Below are 15346 nucleotides of genomic sequence, written 5' to 3'. Positions count from 1 at the left end.
TGTGTGTGTGTGTGTGTGTCTCTGTGTGTGTGTGTGTGTGGGTGGTTGTGTGGGTGGTGTTTGTTTGTGTTGGTTTCAGGCAGTCGTCTCCTACAGTCTGCCCCTTTAGCTGTGATGGCCTGTTTGTGAGACACAGACATAAAATTATCAGACTGGTCGTTGTTGCCTTTGAAGTGTCTTGAGCTGTCCATCCAGATTTGTCAACTAGAGGGGGATCAGCACAGTATGGCTGCTGTCTGAAGATCTCTCATCTCCTGTTTTTGGAATAGAAGGAACAAAGCTTTGTTGACGATGTATGGTTTCTTTCATTAGTTTAAGTGAATGTGTTTTCCCGTATGCCCTTATTCCCCAATTGTACCCGTAATAATTACTGTTGAATTGCCTTTGAATAATAATTGTGTTGGATTTGAGCATAGCTTTAGTATTTACAGTGCCTTCAAAAGTAATCCGCCCCCTGGCGATTTCTTTCTTATTGTTTTGCCTTACAACCTGGAATTAAAATGTATTATTATTCGGATTTTGAATTGGGTTTTTATGGACCAACACAAAATAGTCAAAATTAGTGAAGTGAAATGGAGAGAATTTTTTTTTTTTTAATTGTTAAGTTTGCTAACGAATCCCCTCAATAAGATCTGTACCACCAGTTACCTTCTGAAGTCACATAAAGGGTTAAATAAAGTTTACCTGTTTGCAAGTGTCACATGATTTGTCACATGATCTAACGGAGCAGCGTTAAATCCGTTATTGCAAAATAGAAAGAATCTAGCACCACAACAAACCTGCCAAGAGAAACCCGATCCTCCCGGATCAGGCTGGGAGGACACTAATCAGTGGCCGAGACCCTGAAGGAAGGAAAGCTCTTTAAGCCGTCCACAGAGCTGGTCGTTTATTTGAAGAGCAGCCAGAAGAACACAGTATTTAAATAAAAACAATAAGAAAACACGTTGGGAGTATCCCACATGCCTTTTGGTGAACTTCATATGTGTTCTTGTTTTTTTCTGTTTCTATTCTCTGTTTGTGTAAGTCCATTATAAAAAAATCCAAATAAATTTTAATTTCAGCTTGTAAGGCAGGAAAATAATAATTTATAAAAACGCCAAAGGGGTGAATAGTTTTGCAAGGCGCTGTATGACTATAAGAAATATTTTCAAAGTACTTCATCATAATTATGAGTGTGACAAATGAATAGTACAATGATATATATACAATGAATAGTATTATTACTGCAGGAGTTGTAGTGAGAATGTAAAGCAACATGTAAAGAAAATACATAACCCCTAAAGTAACATCACATTTACAAGCGTGCTATGGAAGTAGGTTATATTGGGTTCCATAGCAATTAGTTCAGAGCTTTATTATTCTGGCAGCAAGGCAGGAGATGTTAACACAAAAATAATAAGACAACTGAAGACGTTCAAAGTTCTGCCACCATGGACACAATACAGACTGCAATAGAATGTCTGTGAAAGCAATGAAAAATTGCCACAATAGGAATAAGATTAGCCTTCTACATGTGAGGCAATATTAGACATCTAACAGGCCCTAAGAGGGCAAGTCGTCTGTTTAAAAACTGCCATTTTCAATGTATCAAGGGTAAATAATCTAAAAGATTAAATGCGGTGAAGGGGAAAAACTTGCACACGTTGAAACTTAATGTTACACTACGCTACCAAACCCAGTAAGGCTTAAATGTGTTGCTTACATTTGAAAACGTGACCCGGGCGACTCGCCGCCAGGCCACAGCTCATGTTTACGTATCTCCCTCACAGGTGCCACTGATGGGGGCTAATGAGCCAAAGCCCCCACCACACCCAAGGGTGACGTCAGTCCTGACCCCGCCGAAACCACACCCACTAAAAGAGGCATTTACCACACTTAACACATAACAATTAGATATGTCAGACATGTACAGTATATGGGCCTCGACAGATGCTGCTAATTGGCATTTAACGGTAACCTATACAACCCACATTTGTCCCGGTGTTTACTATGGTGATTGGGTTATTTTAAAGCTCAAGTGCCTTTTTTATTAAGTGCTTTTAAATGGTTTACCTGCCATATGGCCTCAATGAATCTGAGCTGCTCAGTAAAAATGATGTAGACCAAAGATTCATACGAGGGGGAAAACACCCTGACCTAGATATTTAGTCTCCTCCCCCTGCGGCTTTAGCAGATGAGATTCAGGACTCGCACTCACACTCCCTTGTCTGAAGGCAAATGAAGCAGAGGCAGCTTCCCCCTTTACCAAAACCTTAGTTAGAATCCGCAAAAAAAAAAAAATAGAAGAAAAAATCAGCCCATGACTGTCCAGAGTGACGGATCTACCTCAAAGATATGACCGTCCCCCACCCCCTGTTGCTCGTATACCCCCGCCATCTCCCACCCCCTCCCTTACCCCCCACCTCAACAGCCTAATGACTCCTGGAGGTTCCATTTGTAAGGCTCCCATAGAAACACAGTCACAATAGGCCCCATCTTGAGAGGGCCCATCTGGGAGTCTTTGTGGGGCCTGCTGAAAGCCACAAAGGCCTGCTGACCTAGAAACCCATCAATAAGAGAACAGGGAGCCCCACCGACAACAAATTGAAGAGCCATGGAATTTCCTGTGCCATCCTAAGTCCGTAGGTGAGGACAGAGACCGGGAACGTGGGAGGGGGGAATTCTCCGGATGTTTGAGGATGACACGTCAGGATGTCATTCCCAAGCTGTCAGCTGTATGCCTATTACCTTAAACTGTCACTGCTGCCTTTGTCCTCGTGCCCACTGTTTGTCATTGTGTGGGGAGGCCTACGAAATCCTTACAAAATGACGATTGTGACAGGAAGCAGCAGCGGCATGCTGAGTAGAGGTATGTGCCCTGCTAAAGGAGGGTTCGTGGCAATGATGCTTGTGGGTTTGGGGTGTGGAATGGCCAGGTGGCTGCTTTGTGTGCACGGAGAAAGGCTACCTTTTGGGGGGAAATAGGTTTGTCACTTGCCTGTCATTTAATGCTTTGGACATTCCAGGCTGAGAGTTACCCTTCCCACTTGTGTTGAAAAGAATCCTGCATAATTTTGATATACCTTTTGACTTGCCTTATGGTAATAAATATAATGCCAACAGAACGCACGGAAAAAGCGGATAGATTGGAGTGAACCAGGTGTCAGGAAGTGTTTTGAGGACAGGCACTATATTCTCTTGCTTCTGCCTCCTCTTGTCAGTTGCCCTGACAGCTGGGGTACCTTTGAGTTCAGGGGGAGGTGTCAGGCGAATGCTTGAGACAGGTGCCTCCCTCTCACCTCCGCTGTTGGTCGGGGATATGATAGGTGAAATTGGACAGGAACACCGTGAGGAGCTCAACGAGAGAGCTGGAGATGTCAGCTCCGCTCTGACAGTGAGGTCACACAGTAACACCTATGTTTCTGTGCCATGTTGATTGCCTCTTCATCTGGTCCTTACCAAAAGGTAGCCCGACTGCGGCCCTTACACCAATTCCAGTTAGCGACTGTGATGTAGTCATAAACTTCTGGATCTGTGGTGTCACACTGACTGGTCAGAACGAGACGAGAACCCATGAAAGACTTGAGGTTGGAGGGAAGATTGCTGAACCTATTTAGTATGGCATCGCTTGACAGAGTGTTTTTATTTAGCTTCCCACTTGATTGTTTTTGTCTTTTGTTTCTTTTTTTAGAGGAGGACCGATATGATAGCTACTCTCGCATGATCTTAAAGTACTTCCTGGCAGAAGGAGTGGTGTGTCAACATGAACTTTTTGTGGCGGCGGCTCAAGATAACCCAGATGACATCTTACAGGTATGAGAGGAGGTGCCGACTACTTTGTAATCTCTTAGGAGTTGAAATGTTGTTTTACTGGGTAAGTATGGGTTTTTGTTGTTTGGGGAAAAAAAACATCCATCAAGGATGGCCTCAATATGTCTACTTTAACTTCATCCCTGTCAAAAATACATCTTTGGAAAACATTTGTTTTTAGTCATCAGAGGATGGTGGAAATATTCCGCCTGCTTGTAGTAAGTATTTGTTTCTGTCACATTATATTATTATATAAGTATTCAGCCTGCTTCACGCTGGCCAGACCGTGATTTATCAGGTATTGTAGGCACACATCTTTCCCCAAGATGTGCCGGGGTCAGCAGGGCTATCGGAGAGGTCGAGGGTGGCATGGTTGTGGCATTGTTGAAGTGTTTCCCGATGCATCACTCTGTGAAGAGGACCATAGTCCCAGAAGCTGACTGCCACCCAACATTAGGAGGAGGGCCTCTCTCCCGACTGATTGATAGTGGGAGGGGTCACAGCCTCACCCTCTCTTTACATATCAAAGGCTTATTAAGAGATGGGGAGTCCCAGTGGGGCTATATCACATCGTTTAGTGTTTTCACAGCTACATTAACAGTATGCTAATCTTCAGATGCCCAGATTGTATTTTATACATTAGGACACAAAAAAAGACGCTTTTCGGAAGACATCAAGTTGAAGCAGAAACACTAACATGCACTTAGAAGCACACATTTACTTGCATCAGCTACTCAGATTTCCCGCCTCCCCTTCCATGTTTTTTAACCAGGGAGCTAGATTTGATTCCTTTTTGTTGAAAACAATTTGCTGGTTGCACAGTGAAAGAACAGGCTCTCTGATTATTTTTTTCTTACTGTATGCATCACATTGAATTTTACAAATAGTCTCCTGTTAAGCCTGACTGACTGATTCATATCAGCTCCAGTTTTATTCAGATCTGAATACATCTAATACAAGGGGTTATAAGGATCATTCAACTCGCCACAGCAGCTTTTTTTTTAAGTCAAGACTTTATTTTGCACATGCACTCTTGTAAAAACCCTGTTACGTATATTCACAGGGATTCTCCAGGGAAAATCTCACGGTTAAACCGGAGTTTTCTCAGTTGCTTTGAAGGTTTTTGTTTACATTCAACACATCAGGTTCCTGTCGCTTAGCTTTTAAATTTACGTGTGACACATTGTGGCAAGTCGTATGATATTACAGAGCAATAAGGATAATTCAAATGCCTCTTGAAAGTTCATAATTAACACATTTTAATTTACTATATTGATTGTATGGTTTTGTGTAGGAACTCCCGGCTCCCATCTTGGACGATGTTGCGATCCACAAACCAGTGGAGCAGCCCCGGCTGTCCTGTGAACCTCAGGATGGTTTGGATGCCATGAAGATTGCCTGGCGCTATCAGAATCTTCCAAAAGTACAGGTAATCAGGCGGTGACGTGGCCGTTTATATTATCGGTTATTATAATAATCGCAGTGGAACCGGGGTTTGTAATCACGCAAAGTTTATCACTCCAACATGTGTCTCTGTTAATGAGAAAGAACCAGCACTGGCTCTCTGCTCTTAGTGGTTTGGCAATTGTCTCTACCACTAAATCCATCAGCTTCTAAACTCCTTTGTGGAGTGAATGAGGCCTCAGACTCTCCTTTCAGGGCTGGACCAGATTACTCACACTTAGCTGGCAATAGGTAGGCTTTTCACTGGTCCCCAACTCACATATACACACACGCCTGCACCCCTGCTTAGCCTGGGAAACAAGTGTACTTTGCAGCCTGTGCATTGACATGTCTGCTCGCTCAACCCTATGACCCAGACCTGCGCCTCTGTCTTCCCCCAAATCCCTGCCTTTCCCCCTGCCAGGGTCGGCAGCCCTACACTCTTTCTTCCGCTTTGAGGAGAGGTGACCCTCCCCTTCTACTTCTCTGCAGTCTCCCCCCTTCAGTCTATAATCCATATCGCTATGTGGATTAACAGCACACAGTGTGTCCCTGGGGATCCTCTCCCTCTTTCTCTCTCCCTGGAAACTTCTTTATATCTGTGTCCTTTCCTCATCTCTCCCCCTTCCCCTGTAAAATCGTCTTTACAAACCACTAGTAAGCCCCAGCAGAGGATTTGCATCCCAAATTCACCCCCAGAGTCAACGCTTACTCTCCCCTTACACACACCTCTCCCGGCATAGCCCACTGTGTTGCTCTCCCAATGAAGACATCAGATCAAAGGTGAGGCCGTCAGGGCGGGGATGGAACGCTAAGCGGGTTGCCGGGCTCACAAAGAGAAGATGAGCCCCTGACCCCCCTGCCCTGCTGACCCCCTCATCCCGCCAGGAGAGGGACACACTAGGGGCCTTAATCCAGATTAGGAGTAGATTAAGGGCCCCTCCAACAATGGAATCCCTCGTTTCACTGAGAGAGAAGAGCTAAAACTCTCTCTTTCAGCTGCAGGAAAACATCCGCCTTCCCCTGCGTCTCTGACACATTTGCTTTCACAGCCAGAAGTGGACATTTATGTGAAGAAATGATTAAGAGCGTGGTCGTAGTGGTTATTTAACTTCTCTGCTGTAAGAATGTTGAGGACTGACCCATAAACAATGCAATTGCATTGCCATAGTGTTGTGAAGCAGACTCATTGAACATATTAAAAAGACAAATGAGATTTATTTTTTAATGAATTGCTCCATTCTTATCTGATATTAGTTAAGTACGTAGTAGCGTGGGGGCAAGGGTGATTGAGAATACATTTAAATGCTCTTTAACTGAAGCTCTTTGGCTTATGTGCTTTAACGTGAGGTTGACTTGTTGACCTCCTCAGAGTGCCCTGGCATCCTCGTCCAGGTTCGGGCACTACTACGACGTCTCCAAGACGATGGAGCCAGAAATTCGTCAGGCAGCCAAGTGCCACCGCTTCTACCTTCCAGAACATCCCAGCCAGTCATCACCCACACACAGGTAAAAGGACGAGACATCATCCCCAGAACGCATGGAAACCAATGAGACACCATCTGCAGAACACAGGCACGCAAACACGACATCCTCCACCAAACACACTTACACAAATAAGACATCTTCAACAGAACACAGGTAAGCAAACATGGCACCGTCCACAGAATGCAGCTAAACCAACAAAGCAGGTAGACAACCCCATTTAAAGAGCACATACTTTATAATCCCTGCAACCATCAGCTACAGTCAAACTGAGAGGAAGATTCAGAGCCCCATCATCACGTAGAGCCATTTAGTTTGAGGAAGTTATTCATAAGAATTGAATACACTTTAGGGCTGCAATTAAAAAAAAAAACATGTCAGAAATAGTAAAAGAATGGTTAAAAAAAAAAATAGTTTTCTGTAGATCAGCTAATCGATCAATTATTTGTTTTAGCTTTAATAAAATACAGTACAGAAGACATCTTAGTGTTGTATAGATAATGACTGAGATTAATTGAAATATAAATAATATCTATATATTAATCATTACAGCTGAAATCTAAGCATCCACAGTTTAAATGAAAAAACTGTGATTTCTTTTTAAAATAAATGTTCCCAGTTGTATTATTCTACTGTTTAAACAGCTGACCAGTTTAAACCCAGCTTGGTTCATCCTCATTCTGGCTGATGCCACTGGCCAAAGACATGCAGCCTCTTGGAAAGGTTGTGTATGTCTATTCAAATAAGGGTCTCGTTTGCTCAGCGTCTGTTTGATTTCTCCTACGTTGAGTGTATTTAGGGTTCAGAGGTCACGCGGGCTCTTTACTTAGAGAGTGCTGTTGAACACACAAGGGCACACGAAGGCACACTCACACACACACTGGGTAAATACAGCAATCTGGAGCACAGAGGATGTGGAGGAGGCTTTATGGAACCCCCTTCCTTTATTTCAGTAAACAGAGACTGTTTAACGGAGCAACCATGCAAACACATTCAGATGTTGACGATGTTTTATGGTTTAAATTTATAGTGTGCATCATAGAGTGGACAGCATTCATTGTTTTACTAAATATTCCTCCAGAGCATAATAATGCATATTAATAGGGAACACATATAATAATACACTGATTTTTGCTGCGTTCTAGTGTGACATGGTGGTTATAGATCTTAGACATTTGGACAGCGGGAAACTACACCTGCACCGCAGCATTGTGCCCCCCCCCCCCCCCCCCCCCCAACACTCACACGCATGCATACATGCACACACACACACTTTGCATATTACACACGCACATATACCACAGCGACTAAGCAGGCTACTCCCCCTTGCACGTGTCCACAGCCTCATGTTGATACCCTAGCTGTTAAATTGCTCCGTTTCACTTGAAGGCATAATTGGCACAAATTGCTCTCTAGGTGATACAGATCCTGTTGTTTAAGACCAAGCATCCCCCTTCTCTGCTCCTTTCTTCCCTCGCTGAAAGAGGAACGCCGAGATAAAGAAGCCTCTCCGTGTATGATCCTAATTAGCCGACGCACTAGCCCCTGGAGCTAAGCACCTAGACCTTTTGGGTACCTGAATGAGGGGTGCTCAGTGGGGGTAGCTAAAACACAATGCCGTCCCGCACAATGGCTGCCAACCGGAGGCAACCTCCCGCTCAACTCGCATGTCAAACCATCCCAGCCCCCTACCTCCGAGCAGGGGCATGGGCAGAGGGGCCAAGCAGGGTAGGTGTCCCTCTTTCACCAAAACCAGCTCTATCATTAGCCACAGCGGGGTCAGGAGGCACCATTGTTGGGCTGAATAACTGAAATAGAGCACATGGATGTACTTGGGGCTAGTGTAATCAACACGAGTGTGCATTACTGTTCTTTATGCAGGGCTATTGGTGTGTGACCGATCTATGTATATCAGCTTTTATTGCCCGCAGGTGAGAATTGACAAGCAGCCCACTGTGACTCACTGCAGAGTGGTCATTACAATGGCGGGGCGTTCTTAAGTCGACAGTCCTGCGTAAAAGGAAGGGGTTAACATTCCTATTGGCCGTCCTGGAGGCACATGATGAGCTCAGCAGTGAGTTGCTGGATGTTTCTCCGGTGGTACTGTATGCCCTTTAGTCAATAGTGCACATCTTACCCCTGATTAAACACCAAAATGCTGCTCCCTGTTAATTTTCAATATCAGCCCATTAATCCCCCCCTCCCTCCCCCGTTCTCACTTATCGTCTTTGTTGTGTGTCTGTTTGTGCATACGCACCTCTCATCCGTCTGTCTGTCTCGGCACAATCACATCCTCGGGGAGCTGACGGAGAACCAGTCATGTTGTAATTTAATCAACCAAATAAATTAATTGGATCTCTTGATATGGATCGTCTGTCTGCTTCAGTGGCTCCAGAAAAGCACAGTCAGGAGGAACATGCTGCAGTCATGGAGGATTATGTGACTGCGATGAAAGGCCCGTTTTTTTTTTTTATCAGAAATGGTTTACACATTCTGAGTAACCCTTCTGTGTTTCTTTCTGTCTCCTCCACTGTGTCCCCTCTCTCTTCAGTCCCATCCTCCAGTCCTACTCGGCGTTGCTGAAGTCCCTTCAAGAGGTCGTGAACAGGGAGGGCTTTGATGTAGCAGCCCCCATGGTAAGAACCAGTGGTGAATGACCACTTTAAAGTGTGACTCTGTATAACATTTGCAGCTGTGGGGCCGTCCAGACGAAGCAAAACGAACTTTCTTTCTCCGTTTTGCCTTGGCGTCGTTTCAAGAAAATCTGCGTCCAGACGAATCCACTGAAAACGACTCAGCGCGCTGTAGTACATATTCCAGGCCTATATGTGGCGTTGTTTCTGCTACAAAAATGCAGAAGAAGAGACGGAGCGTGACCGGATGTTTGCCGTTGCTGCGGCAACACGTGAGCGCTACGGCTAAATCTCCGCCCGACCACCCGATCAATAAACACCCATAAGATGACAATTTGTCCCGTATAAATAAAACCAACAATAAGCATCAACAGCCGTCACCCTAATGACCGTGACGAGGCATTGTCACACGTTGGGATGGATTAATTAGACAAATAAATGCCTACATTCATGGGAAGTTAGCTAGCGGTTGTTTGTTAGCATCGTAATAAAGTAGCTTTTTTCCCGGAATATCGCCCCCCCCCCTCTCTCGGCTCCGTTTTTTTTCATACAGTGGCCCTGATACGCCGTCGTACAGACGAGCAGAATATCTGCTACGAGCACGGAGGCCGCCGTTGTTCTTGTTGTTAGGAGACGTCGCGGGGGAAGAAGTCAGGCTCGAGGGTCGAGGAGCGGGCCGATGACGTCAGCGTATTCGTTTTCGCCGTCCACACAAAAACGAACACGAAACGGAGGGGTGTAGTTTTTTTCTTTTCCACCCCGAGAGCCGGAAGGGCGAAACGCACAAGACTTCTGCGTTTACGCATTTAAAACGTTATCGTGTGGACAGGCCCTAAAATGGAGGGCAAAGCAGCTAAACAAGAGAAATGTTCCTCTTCAGGCTGCCAAAGTCTTCATGCTCCTCCTCACTTCTTCAAACCTCCACCAGTGGAGTGAGAGTGGGATGGAAATCAATATCAACACATTTCATTTCCCAGTGTATGCTCTGGTCCCCTCCCAGTGTTTTGGATGTGTGTTTGGTTCTCTGCTTGACATTGCTGACATGCAGGAAGCAGTAAGCTGCCCCGAGCAGTGATGCAACGCAGGTGTGCATTTTTCTTCTCATTCACTTAAATGTCATTAAAGGAGAACTCTTTGACTCGCCGACATGTTGCAAATGTCTCCTCGTAACCTCACTAATTACAGTCAAACTGCTGCACCTTCATTATGGTGAGTTTCATACATTTCAGCGTTTTTTTTAAAGAGAGATCTCGATCTGCGACTGTGACCCCCGAGCTCTTCTGTCATATTTCCACCGCCGCTCCTCTTTGAGTCTGTCACCTGCTCGGGTTCACCTGTGTGCCCCAGCTGTGTGTCTCTTACCTTTGACAGACATCTTTTTAAATGATCGCCATTCTTCAAGAGAACGCCACAAACATCCACGGCCCCGTCAGTTTCCCCACAGGACCTAGTGTAAACCCTTTAACCCAGATTATATGTATGTATATGTGTGTGTGTGTGTGTGTGTGTGTGTGTGTGTGTGTGTACACACCTCCCACACCTTATTCACCTACTTTCAGTGACTCCCTCTGCCCGTCACCTGGAGCCACCTCTCCCCTTGTCACTCGCACACAGGAGTCCGGTCCCGTAAAGCCGGCACCCTCCCTCCCCGAGCGCTGTCACTCACGCCAGATTAACTGCTGACATCATTAAAGCAGTGTGACCGCCTGACATGCTGTTGGCACAGTCCAGGAATGCAGACCGGCACTGAGCGACATGGGCACTGGCACAAGAATGCCCCAATACGGGTGATAGTCAGTGTGTGTGTTTCTATGTTTATTTGTTTAATCTGCCATCACGGAGTGGAAGATGCAGATTTCATATTAGCTGTGTTATGTAAACAACAGATTAGTATCTCAGATTAATCTCCCCGAGCATCGTCTTTGGAGATGAATGGGACCGGGGCGGCAGCAGGACTGGGACTCTCCGCAGTGATTGGCTGGTGATTAGATCGCGGTCCCAGGCTGGCTGTAGTCTATATGGCTGGCCTCTGGTCCTTGGCTGGGCTCAACTGGCACAGTTCCCTGACTTTTCTATAGGCTTAACTATAGGAGTTAAGTTTGGCCTCTCCTCTTGATGCCACAGCAACAGTCGTGTTACCACAACCCCCCCCCCCCGCTGGGCTGCAGACATAGAAATCAAATTCAAATTCTGCGACCCCAAAGACCTGCGTAGGCAAATCCTGTTAAACAAAGAAAGGACATATCTAGTCACACACACACACACACACGGCACTAATATGCAGGTATAGTATGATGCAGCAATGGTGCTGAATGGTGTCGAGGAGGTGTGTGAGAGTCCTCCTTTGGAAAACTATGAGCCTACTGTGGAAAAACTCCCAGAAACAATGGGAGTTTATTTTTCTTAGACGCTTGTGATTCTGATCCAGATCCAAACGAAGCTTAGGTCATACTGGAGAGGAAGCGATGGGGAGATTTTGGGAGGGTTGAGATAATAGAGAGGGAGGGATAAAAGAGAGGAGAGGTTGAGGGAGGGGGGTGGAGGGAAAAGTGAGCAGATTTGAGGCCGGAGCTTTGTTAATCACTCTTGGCTCTCATCTCGGTAATCAGGAGCCATCCCGAAGAAAACCCAAATAAAAGGCAATTGTAGTAAAGGTTAGAAACCTCTCACAGTGTGGACAGGCTCCTCCATTCTCTCACTTTCAGTGATATATATCCCACCGCTGTTTGGCTGCTTTTCCTCCGTCTTCATGCGAGTGGGTCACTGTTGATCTCTTGTGTTGGGGGGGGGGTTTCAAGGGAAGGCACTCCACCCTTACCCAGGCCCCCTTGGCTGCAGAGCATGGCCGTTGTGCCAAGAATGTGCTGGGGTTTCTGGGTGGCGGCCATATTGGAAGCCTGTCTGACAGGTCCATTGTGCATGTGTCAGATGGCCTCTGTGATTGGGCAGTTGTGTCCAGTCACGTTTGGGCACTGTGTTCCGATCGTCTGTGCTGGTGAGCAGATTGTCCAGTCGCTCTCTCCCAGAGTTTTAGACACCGCCCCGAAAACAGCACCTTTCCAGAATGAAATCTGTGCATCTCCAGAAGAAATCAAATAAAACTATATTACTGCATCTTTATGTGTGTGTGTTTCTGTACTATTCCTGACCTTCTGGTTTGTTTGTTTTTTTTATAGTCAAACTCGCGTAACATCCTGCGAATCGGGATTCACTCGCTCAGCTCGGCTCTGTGGGGTGATGACCTGTGTTGCCAAGACAACCCGAGGAACGGCCACGCCCTCACTACCTTTCTCTATGGCCTGCGTGCTCTGCTGAGGTCATCGCTATCCGTTGCAGTAGTCACTGTGCCTTCACATCTCATCCAGGTAGGACCACGGCCGCAGTTCATAAGCATCAGCGTTCTGGAATACAACTTTTCTGATTAGCAATTATTCACTGATCTGATCCATAACTGATATGTCCTTTTATACTAGTTTTAATGAGCTGAGAGCAAGTCATAACTGTCTCTGTTTTTGCTCAGCCACTCACCTTTCATTTCCGCCAGAGGGACAAATAGCACGCTAAAGTGGAATTGAGCTGAAGTTGCGGATAGAAGCCAGCGTTTTCTGTGTGCGTGGGTTGATGTTTGGCCCATGTGCCTTTCCTTTGTCTTGTTCATTAATGGGGGAACAAAGTTTGAAGTCTTTTGTAGGGGGGCCTCCTCTTGACCCCGCGGTCCAGTGTCACCCCGGTATGACTCAGGCCTGCGGGGGCCTCTTCCTCACGCATCGCCCCCCCCCCCCCCCCCAACACACCCAGTCGAGTGCCTCTTTATTCAAAGGCCTCCAAGTTTGTTTATTGGTGCTTTTAATTACTTGAAACTGTACAATGAGAGTGTGTTTGCGTTTTTATTCTCTTACAAATATCCCTCCTCGTGTGTGTGTGTGTGTGTGTGTGTGTGTGTGTGTGTGTGTGTGTGTGTGTGTGTGTGTGTGTGTGTGGGGTGGGGGGGGTGTATGAGTCCACGTGCATGCGTCTGTGTACAGTCTGGCCTCTCAGTGTGAAGGTAGAGTCATCTGCTGAGGCATATGGCAAACCACAGCCCCCCCCTCCCAGTCAACCATAGAAGCACACTCAACAGAACGGCCATCTGAGACTTTGTTTTATCTCGTTGTTCTATCTCCTTCCTTGTAGTCCCGTCTCCCTACAGCACGGACGCTACGCCGTGATCCTTCACGCACAGATATAGGTCGATGCCGAAAACTTCCACAACAGCTGTGTTTTCACAACACGACTCTGGCTCCGAGCCTGTGTGCTCGGTGCTCAGCGGCTTTGGCCTAGTCACAGAAAGGTAGAGTGGCTAACTAGCAGATGTCAGCTGTGGTGGGAGCGGTCCCCCTGTCCCTCTCTGGCCTGGTCTCCAAACCCTTAATCTGCCCCCTCCTCCTCCTCCTCCACCCTGGGGAGTGAAGTGAATGAAGAAGAGGAGAGGGGGGGGGGGGGGGGATTTGGGACTGAATCAGGTGTTGGGTGACTAAAGCCAACATGGAGGTAATGAGAGGTTGTTAAGATGGACATGTATGAAATTACCTTATGGTTAGTTAAATCACACTTGCTGTTGTTGTCATAAAATAAGATTGTAATTGATCAGCTGAGGTCGCCATGGTAACGGCAGGAGCGTGTCTCACCGAGCTTCTTTCCGCCTTCGATAATTAGCTTAGTTAACGGAGTGTGGCCTGTAGAAGACTGTCTAGACTAGCAGTGGGCTAGCTGGCCGAGCCGCGCCGGACTCTCTATCCATTATTGAGCAGCTTGGGAAGTTGAGCAAGTCACTGAAAGCCTCTTCACAGCGGCCCAGTGCCACAGTCCATCTGAAACATTAATTAGGCTTGTCCTGGTCCTCGCCATCGTACCATCTCCTGCCACCGTCCCCACCCGTCAACAAACACAAAACACACCGTCTTCTCTAACATGCATCCACAAACACCTCCCCGGCTGCTCAGGCTAGCTGGTGTCCTGATCTATGCAAATATTTCCATATAGGTAGACTTGTTTAGTACTGTAGTGGAGCTGCAAAACCCAGAGGACGGGTTCCTTTTTATAACCAACAATCCTCCTTTCAAGTGATTTAAATTCAGGTCAATGATGATTTACATTATTGATTCATTTGCTTATTATATTCTTGATTAATTATGTAGTTTATGAAATATCAAAAAGTATTGGAAAACTACTTCCCAGAGCCAAATGTGACATATTAAATTTACAAAATGACAAAGAAAAGAAATGCAAATAATTTTATTCGTAAAGCTAAATAAGTAAATTAATTTGTCAAATTTACATTTTGAAATAGTTTGCATCATTTTTGGAAATAACAAACTTTAACAGCATTTGGTTGGAGTTCCATTAAATCCCATAAAACTAGAGTGAATTTATTTGCTAATGGGCTAATGTTACTTAGTGGCTGTTAATTATAATTTGGGTGTTGGAATAGGAGGAGCAGAGGGGACCGGCTCAACTCATCTTTATGTAAAGGCTTTCTTATAGTAGTTTTATTATTTTTAACACATTGCTCTCTTCCGTTTGCTCTATTTTATGGTGTTTTTCTTAGTACTTATTGTACTCTCTTACAATGTTTTTTGTGTGTAATTTTTTAATTATGTTTTATTCTGTTCTGTGAAGCACTTTGTAATCGTGTTTTAAAAAGTGCTATTCAAATAAAGTGTATTAAAAGGTGCGTAAAAAACATTTTGTTGCGGCTGGGATCGTCCCGTTGCAAAATGGTCTCTTATGTTTCCAATAAGTGTTAAAGCAGGGCATGAAACCACCATGATACCTACACCTGTCACACCAGTTCTATTCTTTTTAAAGTTTGTGTTCCCAGTTGAAATGAGAAACCTACTTTCATGTGTAGCCTTGGAAGTGATGTGCATTTATTCTGTCTCACATATCGACTCGACTCTCCCTAGACTTTAGACCGACGGAAAAGCATCGGCCTCCCTCAGAGTGAGGGATTGAAT

General features: G+C 45.5%; 1 protein-coding gene across 1 annotated transcript in view; it reads left to right on the top strand.

Moving 5' to 3' along the window:
- The window catches only part of elp4 (elongator acetyltransferase complex subunit 4), a 49165-nt gene that overhangs the window by 2642 nt on the left and 31177 nt on the right, over nucleotides 1-15346 (top strand). The window contains exons 3-7 of the mRNA XM_084015285.1: nucleotides 3671-3792; nucleotides 5084-5218; nucleotides 6605-6741; nucleotides 9269-9353; nucleotides 12527-12715. Of these exons, the coding sequence (XP_083871411.1) occupies nucleotides 3671-3792; nucleotides 5084-5218; nucleotides 6605-6741; nucleotides 9269-9353; nucleotides 12527-12715 (668 nt within the window). The remainder of the gene's footprint in view (nucleotides 1-3670; nucleotides 3793-5083; nucleotides 5219-6604; nucleotides 6742-9268; nucleotides 9354-12526; nucleotides 12716-15346) is intronic.

The sequence above is a fragment of the Eutrigla gurnardus genome (assembly GCF_963514095.1).
Source record: "Eutrigla gurnardus genome assembly, chromosome: 1".
NCBI lineage: Eukaryota > Metazoa > Chordata > Actinopteri > Perciformes > Triglidae > Eutrigla > Eutrigla gurnardus.
The sequence above is the reverse complement of the archived record's forward strand: the minus strand, read 5'-3'. Positions and strand labels throughout refer to the sequence as shown.